General features: G+C 37.2%; 1 protein-coding gene across 1 annotated transcript; it reads right to left on the minus strand.

Moving 5' to 3' along the window:
- Window positions 1-3,038: 3,038 nt before the first annotated feature.
- LOC145232842 (calcium-activated chloride channel regulator 1-like) lies at window positions 3,039-11,369 on the minus strand. Its single transcript, XM_080097520.1, has 20 exons — window positions 11,253-11,369; window positions 10,764-10,901; window positions 9,764-9,914; window positions 9,107-9,221; window positions 8,622-8,802; window positions 7,859-8,110; window positions 7,582-7,797; window positions 7,081-7,191; window positions 6,845-7,024; window positions 6,315-6,542; window positions 6,036-6,200; window positions 5,867-5,969; window positions 5,458-5,537; window positions 5,292-5,394; window positions 4,852-4,960; window positions 4,591-4,733; window positions 4,313-4,496; window positions 3,570-3,744; window positions 3,286-3,330; window positions 3,039-3,110 (listed from the first exon to the last, which is right to left on the minus strand). Exons 1-20 carry the CDS (start codon window positions 11,271-11,273, stop codon window positions 3,039-3,041), a joined length of 2,772 nt encoding a protein of 923 aa, XP_079953646.1. The 5' UTR covers window positions 11,274-11,369.
- Between the last annotated feature and the right edge of the window lie 6,143 nt (window positions 11,370-17,512).

The following is a 17,512-nucleotide window of genomic DNA, read 5'->3' on the forward strand; positions in this document are numbered from 1 at the left end:
AACATCATACGTCTCATAATTGTCACGACGCCGCACTATACACATGGTTCCGCTTCCGCCTCTTTCCGCATCGTAATTGTGGAAATGTACAGCATCAAGATATGAGTAAACATCGATAATTTATAACTGAAATACAGTAGGTTGAAAAAGTTTAGTATTGCAAATATGATAATAATGCACGGTTAGGTTTCTACAAATAGCGTGATGTGATCGAAATTTGCAACGTAGTTTCCTTTTGAAAGTAAATTGGTGGGCAAAACATGCAAATGTTACACCACATAAGACATAAACAGTTCGTTTTTACTATTCACTCTTAAACAACGGTAAATAGTCTTTCAGTCAAGTAGGTCACTACGATTGCTTTGTCTAAAGTTTGCAAATTCAAGCCAGCAACTAACAAACTTCACGTGGTCCAAACTAAACTCAATACTAAATGGCCAAAAGCACAGCAGAAAGAAGCTACAAGGGCATTGTTACGTCATAGGAGATTCTGGCATTGTGGTGCAATCACACGACAAGACATGTGACGTTGGTATACGGTTGAGTGATTTACAATGTTGCCTAAAAGATAAACTCTTATTTCTCTACTCTTAGACATTTTAGGGCTTCTTACCTTCTGTTTTAGATGTTGAAATGGTGTTTGTTGGTGCTGTTATACGCACGAACGAATGGTATATTCCTTATTTTTTTAATCAAGCCCAAAGCTTATGTGATTCTTTCTGCCTGTAAAAACCACGCAAAATGACCGCATATGTAAGTTTCACATACTCGACTCCACAAACAGTGCACCTCGACAGCTCAAGGCACACGTGATCAAATGTTATCATCCTCATTTTTTTCACCAAACCCAAAGCCTCACTGAAAACATCTGTTTTGCCTGCAACACCTCGCATAATAACCACACATGTGATTTTTAAAAACTTGACTCAAAAACGTTATACCTGGACAGTAATCTGTCAAACTGGAGGCTTTACAACAGTAAATGAACTCCCTGCAACGTTTTTCTGCAAACGATGACATCATTCACGTTAATTACCTCAACCCTGATAGTCCCTTCAGGCAGTTGTTGTGTGGCAAGGCTGGCCGATAAGGCCGATAATTTAACATCAGATAAGTGTACAGAGCGTTACGATTCGGTTAGACTTCAGGTAAGGTTTCATTTTATAGCTTCACCATTAGGACACAAATATATCTATCATCCAATGGGTAGCATCGTAATTCTCAGTCTTGCATTGCGCTATGCGAAATTACAGCGTTCCGTCGTTTACGCATCAGTGTGACGTCACGCACACGAGACGCATTGCTGTGTGGCGACACCAAGCGACGCAAAACCAACTGAGGACTGCCTAACTGGAAGCCATTGGGTCGGAATAGATCAGCTTGGATAATTTGCAGTCGAATTACAGGCGATTCTAAACAAATATTCACTGTGACTATGACAAATACAAGGTGAGGTTTTCTTCCGTTTGGGGTCATCAAATCAAACAACCCACTTTTCGTTTTAAGAAAATTGATGCAAGGTATAACATAAACAGTTACTTATTACCAAACACGTTAAACGAACAGTTAATAGTTTGTGATATTGGCAACACTAGATAACATGTTTAATACCCCAATATCAGTTAGTTAATTACGTTACCATACTTGTACATAATACTGTTTATTTCTGTACATGACAAGTTACCTTGTATTTCAGATGTAAGAATGGGTTTAATGCTGTCTTTAAGCACTTCTTTAATTTGCCTGTAAAGTCTACTAATGCCTCTAGCAATTGCAAATAATGCAACGAATTGATAACAAGCGCTGCTTAGATTTGTATGTTAACTCCATACCATACGTATTTGCTTTAAACTATTGGTTAAGCATTCTGCCTTCACAGTGACTTGCTAAACTGTGCCACAACAACTCCAATCTCTTGCAACATTTCTTTGCCGAAAATGCAATCGTCCACGGTAATTGCCTTAGGCGCCGCGTCTCTGTGCCTGTAGATTTTCAGTTCCTTGGAGCAAGATGTCGGCAAGACTTCTCTCCCCACGGCGCTAAGTAGAAAAGCGTGGGTAGAGCATAATGATTCTTGAAAGGGCTTGGTTTTACAGCAATATCGGTGCTTATGCAACGAAAAATAAAAGTATCACTTTTTAATCACAGCATACCTGTCTTTTTTCTGTAATGCCATTTATTAATTCTGTCGCAATAACAGACTGTGACTACCCAAAGATAACTTCTTGATAAATAATATTAATTAAGTTGTGCAACACAAGCAATGTCATACCCCAACTTTAGCTCTGCCGGCTCAATTGCCATGTTGATTCCCTATTTCTTGGAAATCATTATAGCAACTAACATACAAATTTAATCACCGTGCTTGCTGAGGTACAAAGTATGACCGGTCTGGGTAAATACGCTTTGAAAACGATCGCCAATCGCGTCGAAAGGCACTTATATTTTATTGGATTTGTCTCCTGAAGGGCCTTTTTTGATTTTGACACATAAACTTGTTGAAAATGATTAATAAATTCAATTTATTTAAAGCCAAAGCATGTTTTTATTCTAATAAGTTACAAAAACTGTCAAATTCGTCATTATTATTTAACGAATAGTTAACGTAGAATTTTCTCAATTTTGTTGCTAAGAAAACTCTACGCTGCCTTATTCACAAAATCACAAAGTACACAATTTTCACCATAATTTATTATGTTGCAAGTCACAGGTTAAAAAGCTATCAATTAATACTTGAGATTTTCTTGCAGAATCGTAATAGTTTCGTCTTTGTTGATGAATGTCGTTGGCTGGTGGCTCTAGAATAGAACAGCAGTTGTTTTATAGATAGCAAAAAACAATCACCTTCATATTTCTTACTACTGTCACATGTAAAACTAATTAGTTTACTTCATTTGCAATGTTTATTGTTTAATTAACTTAAAGTGGAAGTTTGTGTAAGAAGTTTACGACTTTTACAGCATTGGACCGTTGTTGGTGATGTAAATATCACTTATAAGATATTTGTTTGCATATTGACAACCTTTCAAGCTTTCTTACTAAATAGCATCTGCACAAGATGGCATCAATGATGGGTGAACACAGACATTGTACGTAGGATCAAACAGGAACTTGGCCAAATGGTCCGGCGCGCCTGACCCATATACAGACATAAAAAACCTGATCGGGATTCGTCCCCGGGAGAGACCTGGGTTCGAACCCCGTGAAAAAAAAAAAAAAAAAAAAAAAAAAAAAAAAAAAAAAAAAAAAAAAAAAAAAAAAAAAAAAAAAAAAAGGATCAAACACAGCACCATATGCACATTCCATTGTCTTCAACTCTCCACTTGCACACTGAAAAACAAAGCAATACATTTTTAAAACAAAAAAGATTTGTAATTTTTCGCTTTCCTCTTGTTTTTGAGCGGTTAATGAAAATACCCATGCTTTTTTGTAACTCAATGCAAAAAAAATGGAATGCAGTGGAAAAACTTTCGTCCGTTTTTCCACAAAAGAACTGTTTCACAGGTGACAAAAATTGCAATACATGATAGTTGTTGGTACATAATCTGCCGCATAACTGAGTACAATACCTGGAAATATCTAAGGCAATCCCCGTCCTTTTGGAATGGATACGAACTGGCAGGATTTCCATCATCATCAGTGCATGAAATTGCTGGAGGTGACAAGAAGAGATTGAGAACAGCAACGTTTGAAACATCAGCCGCGTTTCCTGCATCGTCAATAGCTCGCATTGCGATTCCAACTCTGAAAATAAACAAGAGTCATTTTACATTATGGACACAAGCTGCATCAATACATTGTACAAAACTAGTAGAGTTGGAAAAAACAGTAGTGGTGGAATCGTGTGAAAACCTTAAGATTTGGCATAAATGCTTTCAACAATGTTCATCTATAGCGCAAACCAATTTACTTTCCCCCAGTCCTGCTATAATCACAGTGTGCCAAACTTATTCCATGGTGAGCTCCCGCCACATAACTCTTCATACCACGGTGTAGCTGCAGCGCACTTAGTTGTGATCCATCAATTGTGCCATTCACTATTTTGCGCTCCATAACGTTTCAACGTTGCTCAGCTATTTCAGACTTTATTTCAGGTGATTATTCAGTGTAATTGTGACGGTATATATGCTTTTATCAGGCCTAATAAAATTAACTCAACTTTCAGGTGAATAACATACTTCGTCCCGGCATAGACTGGTGTTGTCATTAGAAAACTATTATTTAATGCCGGTTATCACTGTGTCTCGAAATTGAACAAAACCAACACGTACTGATATGCAAAGAACATTGACGGAATACAATGTTTACATACGTGACCATTTCCACTGCTGGTATATCAGGCAACTTGATAATCAGGGACTCGAACAGATACGCCCTCATCGGATCATCTATATCGCCCTGCGTCACCATGACGTCAGTCACGAGTTCGCCGTCATCAAATGACGTCAGAAGTTTACTGGTTGACCCGTAAGTATATCGGATTTCATATTGTGCAGCTAATAAAATCAGGGTTATAAAACATTTTGAGAAGATTATAAGCTAGAGATCATCTTGAACTATTGATAATAATAATTACTTTGCATCACATACCAGTGCCAACGGCATTGTCGTCCCCAGGAGCGGTAAAGGTAATTTCAATTCCTTGGTTTGCATCCAGCATATCCACTTGGATCGCTTTCAAATCAATAACTCGATTCGGAGGGACCAAGTCGTTATAAAAGTTGCTTATTGACCTAAATTTACAAGAAAGTTGTTTTTAAGTTACAAATTGTGTGATCAAAAATTTTGCTCAATGAGAGAAAATAACTTCAAAATTGCATTACATATTTATGACTATTATTATTTTTTTACTCGTCATGGTGGAAGCTTCCGAGCGTGGTTACTCTCTGGAATGGTTCAATATCTTTTGTTGTGAGAGGTGGAATTTCTTGTGGAAGATTTGTGTTCAACACAACGCTACCTGGAATTAAATAAACACCACATTGAAAAAGAAAATAAGGCCACAACATTAAAGTCGGACTAGAGCAGTCTTTTCCAACCACAAGATGCGTAGGGAAAAGGCAATTTAATTTTAAAGGGGCTCAATAGAATAATCTGGTTGATTGTTACCATAATGAAACCGCTCTTTGTCTAATTCATGTCTTTGGAGAATCAATTGCACCACAAAATTGACCTTTTACGTTTTACACAATTTGATTTGTCAGTGAGATATGGACCACCAAAGGTTGGAAAACACTACATCTTATTAATATCCTGCGAACGATAGAATTTTTTCTAACAAAACAGTCTACCGTCGTCTTTTACATATCCATAGTTGACTGCAGCAGTTGACCCTCTTCGTTTGGTCTTCACCGAAAGCGTTTCCGAATTTTCGCCCAAACCATAAGCTTTGATCTGAAACAGAGTCAGGTCCCAGAATGTTTAAAAAATAGCCGAAAACACTTGTAGATACTTTACCTGGACACCAAATTTCCCAGATGCAGTGTATTCGCTGAAATATCGACTGTAGACGCCATCGTTTGCACGTATGTCGGGAGCTGAAAATTAGATACTAGTAAAGTTTACTACCAAAAACGTTCATTTTTTTGTTATTGAACCAAATAAGTTTTTCTTATTGCCAATAAAGGTAATCAATTCATTAATGCATGACATTGCGCTTTATATCGGCTGGTCAGGTCACCACAATGGTGTACAACCACAATGCCGTGTAACATTTCAACAAAAACTTGGCTTTTTAACTTCTAATTTTGAGTCTTTTTATTATTAGTTCTGAATTTATATCATTTTTTCATTGTTTTTATTTGGCTTAAGCACGCATAATTTTAAAATATAAACTTTGCAAGGGTCTTTCTGTTTAAGAAATTACCTGCACCGTTGTCAAACAATTCTAGAGTGCTAACTGTCCCATCTGGATGGTTGATACTGGCTTCAACTTTGGCCCCCAATACTGCTTCGTATCCTCTTGACACCTTCAAAATTGTTAGAATGAAAAAAAAACAAGTAAAATTTGAGTTGTTTTGAATCATAAACTTAACCTTTGAGTACAGGATTATCGGACTCTCACTGGTGTCGTCAACCAATGCCATTTTTGATTTAACATTGATCGGCAAAAGGTCACCACTACTTGCTCTCGAAGTTGCAACAACTGCCACGTTTTCGAAATGAGTTCCTGTTGCAATTGTAAACTTCCAGACTCCACTCTTAAATTGTAATCCAATTTTCATTAGGGTTGTGTCAAAGTTTTTGTAATGCCACCAGTATTCGGTTTCAACTATAGTTTGTTGAATCCCAATATTGTTAGTCTACTAACCTACCATAGCAGTGCCTGGCATTCTAAAGACCACAGTTTTATGGTCAACATCAATAACAACGTCATCGTTTCCGTATAAGTTTCCGACTGGATCAGTAATGGTTATAGTTGGAGCAATCCAGTAATCAGACCACACAAAGGAGAAGGTCGTCGATTCGCCAATGGTTGAATCAAGCACAAATTCACCGTCTTTTGTTCCGTATATTGGTATTGTGTATTTTTGGTTAAATATCTATAGCAGAAACGTGCGTAATGTTGTAAAGTTCTGTCCTGACTGTATTTTAACTTTTGACTGCAACAAAAATTCGTTTTCTTCTGTGTCACTTTCATTGGAGATCAGGAACTAGTTTTGTTAATCATATGTGTGTCGTTATTTTATTAGATTATTTACATATGCATGTTTTAGTTTTTCTATTTGTCCAATTTTTTATTCTGATCATGTCGCTATAGTACATGATGTTCAGTCATTTTGGAGTAAATACTTTGTATTGTGAACCAACTAACTTAAAGGAGCAAAACAAAATATATTGAAACCTGGTATATATCTGTGTTTAGGTTTCCATCATTAGTTTCCGCCAAGGATTTGAAAGCCGAAATCATTGACGAGGGTTCCGAAGCGTTTACAAAGTACATCACCCCTTCTGTGTCTTTCACTAGTTGTTCCAAATCCGGGTTCGAAGCCTCTCCGTACATAATAGCGTTAACAACAACTCCCTGAAAAAAACAAAACTTGCAAATCTTTCCTAAAGACAAGTAAAGCAACTGCAGACCTTCGTTTTTATACCACTAGCCACATCTTTGACGAATGGAGCAGTATTTTCCAATCCATCAGTCATTATGATAACTTGTCCACCAGCCGGGGCCATAAAGCTTTCAAGCATCTTTAAAAAACACAATAAATGAAGAGCACTCAGCGTATTTTTTGTTTGTAGCAGGGGTGCCCTTTGTCACTGTAAGACTAAATACAATTACCATGATTTATTCGTGGGCCGCAACCTATGTATAATACTAGGTGATTTTGTTTTGTTGCATACCAAAGATGCCTATATTGAGGTAACAAGCAAAATTCGCATTTGATTCTAACCGCATTATTGTCAGGTTGCAGTAAAATTGCCTTGGGCGTATGTTCAAAAATAGATGGTAATTTAATTCTTTTTCAGTACATTAGAAAATCCAAGCGTCTCTGTGCCCCGCCCAATCGTTTGCCAATAGTCCGCATTTGGTCCCCGGGCAGCAGGTTGCACAAGCCTGGTTTATAGTACCTGGACGGCTTGTAGCAATCCACAACCGACGCACGACTTGCTTTTGGTCCCTGTTGGAAACTGTGCCACAATATCATCTCTCACTTGCTTGTTTTCCAACCAAATCATGTTTTCAACCAAATTGCTTGCCTCAATTTCGAATTGAACCATTCCCACATAACTGCCAGTTGGAATGTATTGCGTGACGAAAATGCTTGCTGCATTTTTCATGTTAGAAAATTGTTTCTGAAATAAATGCGCCGAGTTAGTGCAAGATTAGTACAGCGTCAAACCTGTCATCAAGTACCTTGTCGTTCATACTGCTTGAGATATCAAAAGCAAGACTTATCCGGTAGACAGCTTGTTGCACAAAGTTAAATTGTGGAGTCACGTCTAACGCCTCATCATTGTAAGGGTTGATGTCACCAGCGAAATCCTCAGATGACAAAATCACATCCCACTCGCTTCGTTGGTTGCAGAGCAAGTTATGTTCATTAGGAGCATCTTTGTCGTGTAAGTTCTGCGGGTCTGACTCGTCGTCGTGATCAAATGTGAAAATCTGGACAAATGATTGGATGCATTTGGTTAAACCAATTTTGGAAATGCATAAAGAGCCGTTAAACGACAGGACTACCAAAGAACCATTCAAGGGCTATCCAGCAAGATGACGTTGCTGGCTAAAATATACTCGTTTGGCAGGACAGTTGCTGATGCGCAAGCCCGGCAATGCTGTCATAGACGGTTATAATATTTCAATTACGCCTTACCTTAACAAACGTGTTTTTTAAGGCCAATAGTAGACACAACCAACAGCAAACTCTGTGTATAGCATATTATTAATTCACGAGTCACCAGAGACTCAGTACGAGAGATGGAGACAACAGTCGCATACAATAACAAACAGAAGCTTTTGGAATATTAAAATTCTGTATTTGAAAATGATGATACCTATTACTTATTTTATAAACTTAAAAATGGTGGATGACTTCAAACTTGTCAAAGTTTTCAGTCTGCAACAAACAGGAAATGTTTTGTAAGTTCCACATTCATTATCCAGGATGAATGCTTACATCATTGTGATATTGAAATGACATAATTGAGGAATGCACTCCGTCTTTCTGGTTCTCGAATGGGATGAAAATGCAGCCATCCAGTGGAAGCCAGTTGGTTTCTTGTTTATACTGACAAGTTGAAACTTCTCCACTCTCGAAATCAACCACGTAGTTTTCACCCAGAACCGATGCAGGGCTCCTAAACATTGTTTAAAAATAATTAAGCTTACGATCTTTCTGCTGAAATCAATCCTTAAAAAAGCGGATTTTAGGTTATACCTTTTTTCAGGTGATCTCGAAACCCAGTGTGTAACATTGATCAGCCAAATACATTTGTACGGTAAAGATTGCAAACCCCGGGTAAAATTTCAAAGAAAGAAAAAATATATGTATATATTCATTGGTTTTAGCTTAGTTTATTTTAAACAGAAAAATGGGCACACTGTTTGCTTCGACTGTTTGGTCCATGTTATATGTTGATTAAGTTGGTGTAAGTTACACACCTGGTGTACTGTATCACGCCATTAGCGTCGTAGTAAAAATCTTCGTAACCGCTTGTCGGAGTCTCATCGAAAATTCCCCACCTCAAGTGCGCCCACTCGTGGACGAGGGTTTTGTCTGCAATAAAAGCAATTTTATTTCAAAAAGAATACTTTTATTAAACTGTCGCGTTAAGTGACCACGTTTTCTGTTACATCAATTTCTTTGTTTTTTCTTCCAGCTGTATTTATAATCTGTGTATTGAAAAAAAATCGCTTTGGTTTTAAACAAAGAAACCTTGAATTTAGTTTTAACAACGAGCGTTAATTTCTTCTAGACTAGGGGTCGGCAACCTTTTTTCTACTGAGGACGTTTTTTGAAACTGAAATTTTATCGCGGACCGGCTTTTAAATCATCCCCGGGGTATATGGGCAAAAAAATTTAGAGCATTTAACCTAAAAAAATATACGGCCCAGTAACGAACTCGTTGCGGACCGGTACCGGGCCGCGGTCTGGCGGTTGCCGACCACTGCTCAAGAAAGTTTGAGAAAAAAACGATAACTTGAATTTTTTTAACAATTTGAGTTTTTCAATCAAGTTACTGGAGTTTTGATATTACTAAAATGATTTTTAACAACGCAATTATAAAGTTATATGACAAAGTTTATGTTTTACATTACCTTTCGGTCCATACATGTCAGTATACTGTGGATCAGTAATATAATCGGCTGTAAGATGAATGTTTTCACCGGGAGATCCACATTCCCCGTATTGAACGGTGTAAGGCATGTTGCCATAAGTTGGATCTTCCAAACTGACACGAATGTCCGCCTGTAAAGATAATAAAAACCAAATATCACCACAAGGTAGCGTGGCGATTAGCGCAACCACCATGTGTCCAATAGGCTATGGGTTCTTGCAAAACATGGTCGGATGTTCTGACGCGCCTGACCCATGTACGGTTATAAAAAACTCGATCGGGATTTGTCCCCGGTAGCATCCTGGGTTCGAACTTTGTAAAAAAAAGGTTGTTGGTTCAAATTTAATCTCAGCCGCTTGTGAACCCGTTGAGTTTAACTAAATTAAACCTCCAATAAGCACCAACAAAACAGTAAAGGGTTTGAAGCCCCAGCACAAAATTAAAAATTCAAATAAAACTGCCTTTTTAAGTAATAAGAACAATAAATTTCACAACAAGATTAAACGTCTTCTACAAATCAAAAATTTTGATGAGACCAAGTTATAAGCCACTTTGTTTATTTTTAGTTGGTTAAACGAAGGTGGTAAACCCCCTTGCCGCTAAATACATTTGTCTTGTAATACAATAACCGTAATGTGGGTGTTGGTAGACACTACCTTGCTTTTGGGTTTAACAGAAATATACCTTACTACATTTTTTTAACGTGGCGTTTGGTAAATTTCTAACATAAACAAGTCCAAAATAAAAATAACCAAAATGTAAATATTTTTAAACAGGGCAAACTTATGTTCAGGTAAAATATGACAACAAAAATTCGGGCTTAAATCTGTGCTATTCAAAACAGATCCGTAATTTGTTTTTACAACTTAAAAAACACTCTGGGTTGCCATTAAATGAATCAAAAATAGTATAAGCAATGTTAACAATCTGACATTGATTATATATTTACACAAAGATGATTAATTGGGGCTTAATCTAACCTTGTCATAGGTTTGCCTGATAGCAGCGTCGAAGTTGTTTGCACTCCAAGTCTTTGGTATAACGATGGTAACATTACCGAAGTAGGCTCGGTGGTTGGTGGCTTCCCATAATGCAAACGATGAACTTGCCAGCAAATTCTGCAAATATTTTTTAGCAAACAACCTATTTCATTCAGTGTCGTTTTGTTTTACGCCGTTTAAACTGACAGAATTGGATAGCTAGACACAAAGGAACATGAAATAAGCTATTGCTGCCAGGCATAATGTATGACCAAGTATTTCTCATCCAGCAGTTTTATTGTAAACAATCGACGTTTCGACGTCCTATACAATTATGTCATTATCCTGATGAAGGCGTCTTGTATAGGACGTCGAAACGTCGATTGTTTACAAAAAAAACTGCTGGATGAGCAATTCTTGGTCATACAAAGGAACATGTTTCCTATAAACTTGATTTAAACATGAGGAATAGACTCAAAGCTCACTTACTTGTATTTGTTCTAGCAGCATAGGATCTTCTGGAACATTTGGGTTGATGGCGACCAAGATACCATCGTATCTGTTGTTAGTAAGCTTCACGTCGGAATACAGGCCCTCTGCACAAAGGCAGAACAAGCAAAAGACCTTCAACACAGCTATAATGCGCATGTTGAATTTGTTGGTTATCTAAGGTGGGTGGGTCGTGAACGCCGCTTATATACACCAGTGTGTGAAAGTTGCCAGCTGTTTGCTTCACGTGTCATCAAGCGGAACTGTCGTTTTACAAGTAAATTGGAAATAGTACATTAGAAAACAAAATTGCAAGTGGAAATTGAGAAAGTGTGAAATATTATTTATAATACTTGGAACACATCCAAATACAAGTATTGGGGTAATAGCAACTAACCAGAATTGGTCAAAAATTGAGTACCTTAATCGTTGGTGATTGACAGGTAGAAGGTGTTTGTTAATTCCTGTGCTATGGTTAGATTGAAACGCAGTCAATTTTGTTGTGCAGTCAATATATCTCAAACCAATGATGCCTTGACAATAAGATCTCAGAACTAACTATTTAAAATATAGCAGCAGTGTCAGACTTCCTAAAGTTTAGGACCTAAACGTTCAAATTACGACCCTTGATTTATTTTCTCGTCACTTACCGAAAAAAGCAAAATAGATGATTTTTTTTACTAGTTTGTGGCCAATGAACATTTGGAGTTGGTTTTGGCTTATTTGCAGATTTACTGAAGGTGCACATCACAGCTAAGTTTCGACTGACGTTTGTTGTGGAGATATGCTACTGCAGAGGTACATTTGTTGCATGTCATACCTGTGTACGTGACCGTTTCTGGTGTGCGTGACTGAACGATAGGCAGCTATTATTGTCATATTGAATTAACCTGTTGGATTTCAACAGTAGCCGACTTGGTGCGACGCTGTTAATTGTACAAAGTGCCCGCCCTTTCATGACACCCCCTCTTTACGAGAACTGTTTGTTAAAATTTTATCATAAAAGTTTGCTCAAATTTCATATGCGTTTGTTCTCACTTTGCGGCATTGTTTGGTGTAAGATCTTAACCCTAAGCTTGTTACGCCCCTTTAGTCATTGCATCTGATTGGTTGGGCGGGGTGGAAGGGGTCAGGTGGAGTGGGTGTTGTAAGGTGGGGTTTGGGCAATTGTCTAACACTGCTTTTTAAACTAGCAAAATTTAACTCATACGTATAAGGCGTTTTGGTAATGAAACTTTACACAATTCTAAGCACACAATACATATTATAAGCCAATAGTAAAAGGTTTATTAGACCTTGAAAATTTGCCTCCCGGAGTATAGTTTATCAAAAAACGACCCCAGTCTCTCTTCTTAAGAAAAAAGCAGAAAAAATATTTTATCTTTTATTGTTAATGAAAATGTTCGAATAGTTTCAAGCTAATTTTAAAAGATTTATTTAAGCTAGTGCAATGCCACTAAACAGTTTTTGTGTTTAACCCGTTGCAGTACTTTTATACAAAGCAAGGTGTATATAAAAGGTGCATTTGGTAACGGTAAAGCTGTGTACGTGACAGTTCCTGGTTCGCGTGACAAGGAAGTAAGTCTTGTAATATTTATTCGTGAGTTGCAACATCAGCAGAAATTGGTATAACACATAGACGGTGACGAACGTTGAAACGACGCCCAATGAAAACGGTTCCTCGCAAACCAGTCATGAACCTATTTATCGGAACTGCTTAAGGTAATTTTACCGTCAACGTTTGCTCCCAGTACATGTGTATTTGCTTCCAGGTTTGCACCACCCCTTAATTTGGGGCACAACCTTATCTCCATTTTTCTTGCAGCTTATTGGTGGAATGGAATAGATGATGGGGGCGGGTATTGGGCTGCTCCTTCTAAAGTAACTGACCTTAAACCACATGTACAATTATTCTCATGAACGAGGTCGTTTGTTTGCTATGTTGCAACACCAGGTAATTTAATGCTGACAAAGTTTGGTGGTAGTACGTGACTTCTGTCACTATTTATATACCTATTTTTGAAATTAGCTGATTAACACAAGTTTTGATGCAGATGTTGTTTCCCAGAGACTAAGGTAGTTTAACTGCATATGTTGCTTCTCAGGGTGACGCACGTACGTTTCCTCTATATATTCCCAGACATCAGCATTCATTAATGCATTTAGCATTAGCAAAAGAAGTGAATGCGATAAAATACAAACAGTATTCACAATGTATCGGGCAATCTTGTTTGCCGTCGTTTTCAACTGTTTAACTCAAATGGGAACGACTCAGGTGATTTTAGGTAAGTGTTTCTTACGTGGCTATAACCAAGTTATATAAAATTGGCAAACCTTTATTCACTTTGTTGCAGAAGGAAGAATTCAGTTCTCGACTTACTATTCAGGCTCATCATACAGAGTCAATTTTGGATCAACATTTCCGTCTCCACCAACCGTACATGCCTGGGCAAGAGGCTCTTGTCAAAACAAGTAAAAATATTTATATTGGTCGTTGTAAGAATACAAACAGCGTCAAAAGAACGTTTTTTTACCTGACCTATTTTTGTTCAGTGTAGGTCCACACCTGAAACGAGATGTTGCGCAGTATTCTTTACTCCTGCGCACAATGTACAAATAAAAAACATTGTCAGACATGGTTCTTTAAACACATTTAAACTGTTATACTCGCTGGTTAATTCCAGTAAAATGTATAATTGCTAAGTAGAAGTTTGTGTGTTTTTCCAAAGAGATTTCGAAATAATTTAACGATTATCATAAAAAAGTGATAAATAAAAAAGCGATATCAGCGATTGGTAAAAGCTTAGGAATTGGCACTTAACTCATAATACAAAAGATTGTTTTATCTCTTTACCCAGTTACGGAGTCAGCGTTTCGGGTGTTGATGAAAGCGGGTTCACGGCTTATTTGAGCTATTTTTCCGAAACCATTTATCTTTCCTGGTCGGCAGTTGAAGTTCCACAAGGTTTGCCAAAATTTGCTGCTGTTGTTTGCTTCTTTGTTGGGTTCCTTTTGAACAATTTACTTAAACGGAATAATAAAGATCGTTCCAAAGAAAAAAAGTCAATATTTAAATAAGGCCGCGATATAATTAACTACTCTAGTTATAGAGGAGTATTTACTGTGAGTGTAATTACTCGTATTAAATATATCATAAATTAGACACGAAATCGTTTCGATTATAGACAAACTTACTTACCTGGGAGAAGACACGGTGTCGTATACGTTCAACATTCCGACACCCAACAACATTTCTGTTCCAACTATTACCGAACAAAGCTCCTTTGTTGACGTAATGGGAAGAGAAATTCATTTCTCCCGGCTCAATCAACTTCTCCACGAGAAAAGGTGAGTTTTGATAAATCTTATTGATAACTTATTGCATTTTGTTAACTTGTCATAAAATGCCGTATTATCTTTCAATGATGTTGTATTAGGTTTATTGCATAAGATACCTTTTTTAACGATTTCCTTTCAAAACAAGAGTTCAAAAGATTTTTATTCCTCTTTATGTACTAAGTTACATAAATAGACCAAACCACACAAACATCAATTAAAATTGAGACTTTTATCAACTTAAGAGGTCATATTCCTAGAGCTTAAGTGTCCATATACAAACCACATGTAAAAATAAGTAAGTTCTTCCCCTCCTTTTGAAATTACTCCCTTTGGAGGAATTCCTTCCCGGTTGGGAACCAGTGCATTAAATGACTTTGCTTAAGTAAACATCGCGCTTTTATACATTAATATTTGCAGAATTGATCAAATTGCGGCCTCTGCTCAATCAACACTAACGAGAGAACTTTTAATCCGTGGCGACACAGTTTACGTGGATGACGCCCAGAAAATCCTGAAGGGCTGGAAAAAAGTGACTGTTCTCGCTAGACGTTTGATTTCGAATGGCGGGGTTGTAAACATAAAGGTAAACGCTTCTACTTTATAACTATTTATCGGAAAACCTTCTCGGTCAAATTTAAAGCCGTTTGTTTTATTTTTTACATATTGGTAATAAAAAGTAGCATTGCTCCTGTTTAAAAAAACGGTCAACATAAATGTGGTTTGGGAAAAGAAAATGTTCTATTTAAAATAGAAATATTTTAACTTCGTAATCTACTACTTAAAGAAAAGTTTCTGAGCAGAAAATAAAAAATATTTTTAAATTGTATTACTTCTGGGTTCAGACGCCATATCGGTGCCAGTCATTGTCAAGCTCAGGAACATCATGTGGCAGTACTGGGTTCGCATCTATTAACAATATTGGTGCGAATGGCATGGAGGGCTTTCCAAGTCCTGATTTTCATGTCTACGTAGGTGAAATTGACGGAAACGTAGCCATGAGAAATGAGGTAAAACAACAACCCACAACTGCTCTATTTATTTAAGTTGATTTAGGATCAAACTTCGTTTTATAGCGATACAACTTTGGGTGCCTAAAAATTATTCAATTTAAAGTTGTCGTTTCTTACAAATAAAAAACAATGCACGTTCTCATTCATGGGAAAAAAGGAATCAATTTAAATGGGGTAAGAGAAAAATCTTCGATTGGATTTTTCTTGCTTTTCCAGGCCAATCAAGGAAGTGCATCACAAGGTGGCGGGCAAGGGGCAAAAGGAGCCAAAGGAGCTAAGGGACCATCAATGAATTGTGGTCAATCGTGTGACAGAGATTGTGGCGGTTGGATAACACCCGGAGACACTCATCACAATAAAGGTTGTTTAATTGGTTGTATTCTAAGATCTTAAAGCTAATTGCCGATGCTACTACATTTTTTTAAAGTTAAATTACATATTGTTCTTTAAAAGACGTGCAGCCTTTAAAATTTAAACCAAATTAAATAAAGACGTATAGCTAGGCAAATATGTTAATACTTTTCGTACTTTCTGATTTTTATCAGTCAATTTGTTATCCAACCAAAATCTTTTAGACTAGGTTAAAAAATATTAATCAAACCAACTCAAGATTTTTAGTAATTCGCCTATTTTGAAATTTGATATGTTACCTTAATCTTTTAGCCAGGGGCGGATCATTGTTTTGCTTGATAACCCAAACATACGCCAGCGCTTTCTTTTTTTCAAAACGTTAATGAAAGACAAGCACTTCAACTACGGTCTGTTCTAGGCCAACCCGGTGGAAAAGGCGGAACCGGTGGTCCTGGAAGGGAGAGCGGGGTTCCTGGAAAGGGTGGAAGGGTGAGCGATGTGATTGTGTACGCGACAAGTTTGTCAGGTTATTTGACTCTGTATCAAAAACCTGGCCAAACTGGAGATCCAGCTCCTAATGGATTGGCCGGAGTTGGAGGGTGAGAAACTTTTAGAAAAAACATTCGTGTCACGTTTGACGCAAATCCATGATTTTAAGTGGGAGCAATTTTATTTCTGTTCAGACATCCTCCATTTAAACTGTTCTGAAATAGTTATAGTATTGCTATCTTCTTGTCCTAATGCCTCTGTACAATTGTATTTTAAAACAACGATCATAAATACCGTTTGTCGCTATATATCACATGTGGCCAATGCACCCATTGAGCGGTCAATCGCATCTAAATTTACACCCAAGTGTATAAGTTTTCGGGTCGGGTTTGATTGGGCCAGGTTCAAGATCATGAGTAAATAAAACGGGTTTGATTTGGGCCTGACAACATACTTCAACTTAGATGTTTTTGTATTCTGGTTAAACCAAGTTGTAATAATACAGAGATGGTGGCGATGGCGGATGCTCATGCGAATGTAACAAGTTTACCTTCTGGTGCAAGGTTTTAGGAGAAGATTGTCATCGTGCTTTAGGAGATCCTGGTCCAAGAGGAAATTGTGGCGAAGATGGATTTGAAGCAAACAACCCAGTATTGGTTAGTTCAGCAGATTATAATCTCAAATAAGTGGTATAATCTCAAATAAAAAAATATCTTATTGTGACAAAGTTGTACCGGATGTGGTTTTAGGTTTTATAAAGCCAAAGCGTTGAAAGAAACACATTAACTTTCTAAACAATAGTGTCATATCAAACCATGAATAATAAATAGGATTAGGAAATATTGACTTACTCAAGAAAAAGGTATAACGTATAAGTAGAAAGTTGCTCATACACAAATTTTTAATCACCAATACAAACATTTGCACACTGAAAATATACAGGGTGGTTATAGTTTAGATCTAGTTAGTTAAGAAGGTCTAAAATTGCGTTATTTGAAGCATGAGGGGGCGAAGTATTGTTAAAAAGTTACTGCAAATCTTTTGACTTGTTTTTCTCTTTAGATACGTGCA

This window comes from Phallusia mammillata, chromosome 6 (assembly GCF_965637545.1).
Source record: "Phallusia mammillata chromosome 6, kaPhaMamm4.hap1.1, whole genome shotgun sequence".
In the NCBI taxonomy this organism is placed as follows: Eukaryota; Metazoa; Chordata; class Ascidiacea; order Phlebobranchia; family Ascidiidae; genus Phallusia; species Phallusia mammillata.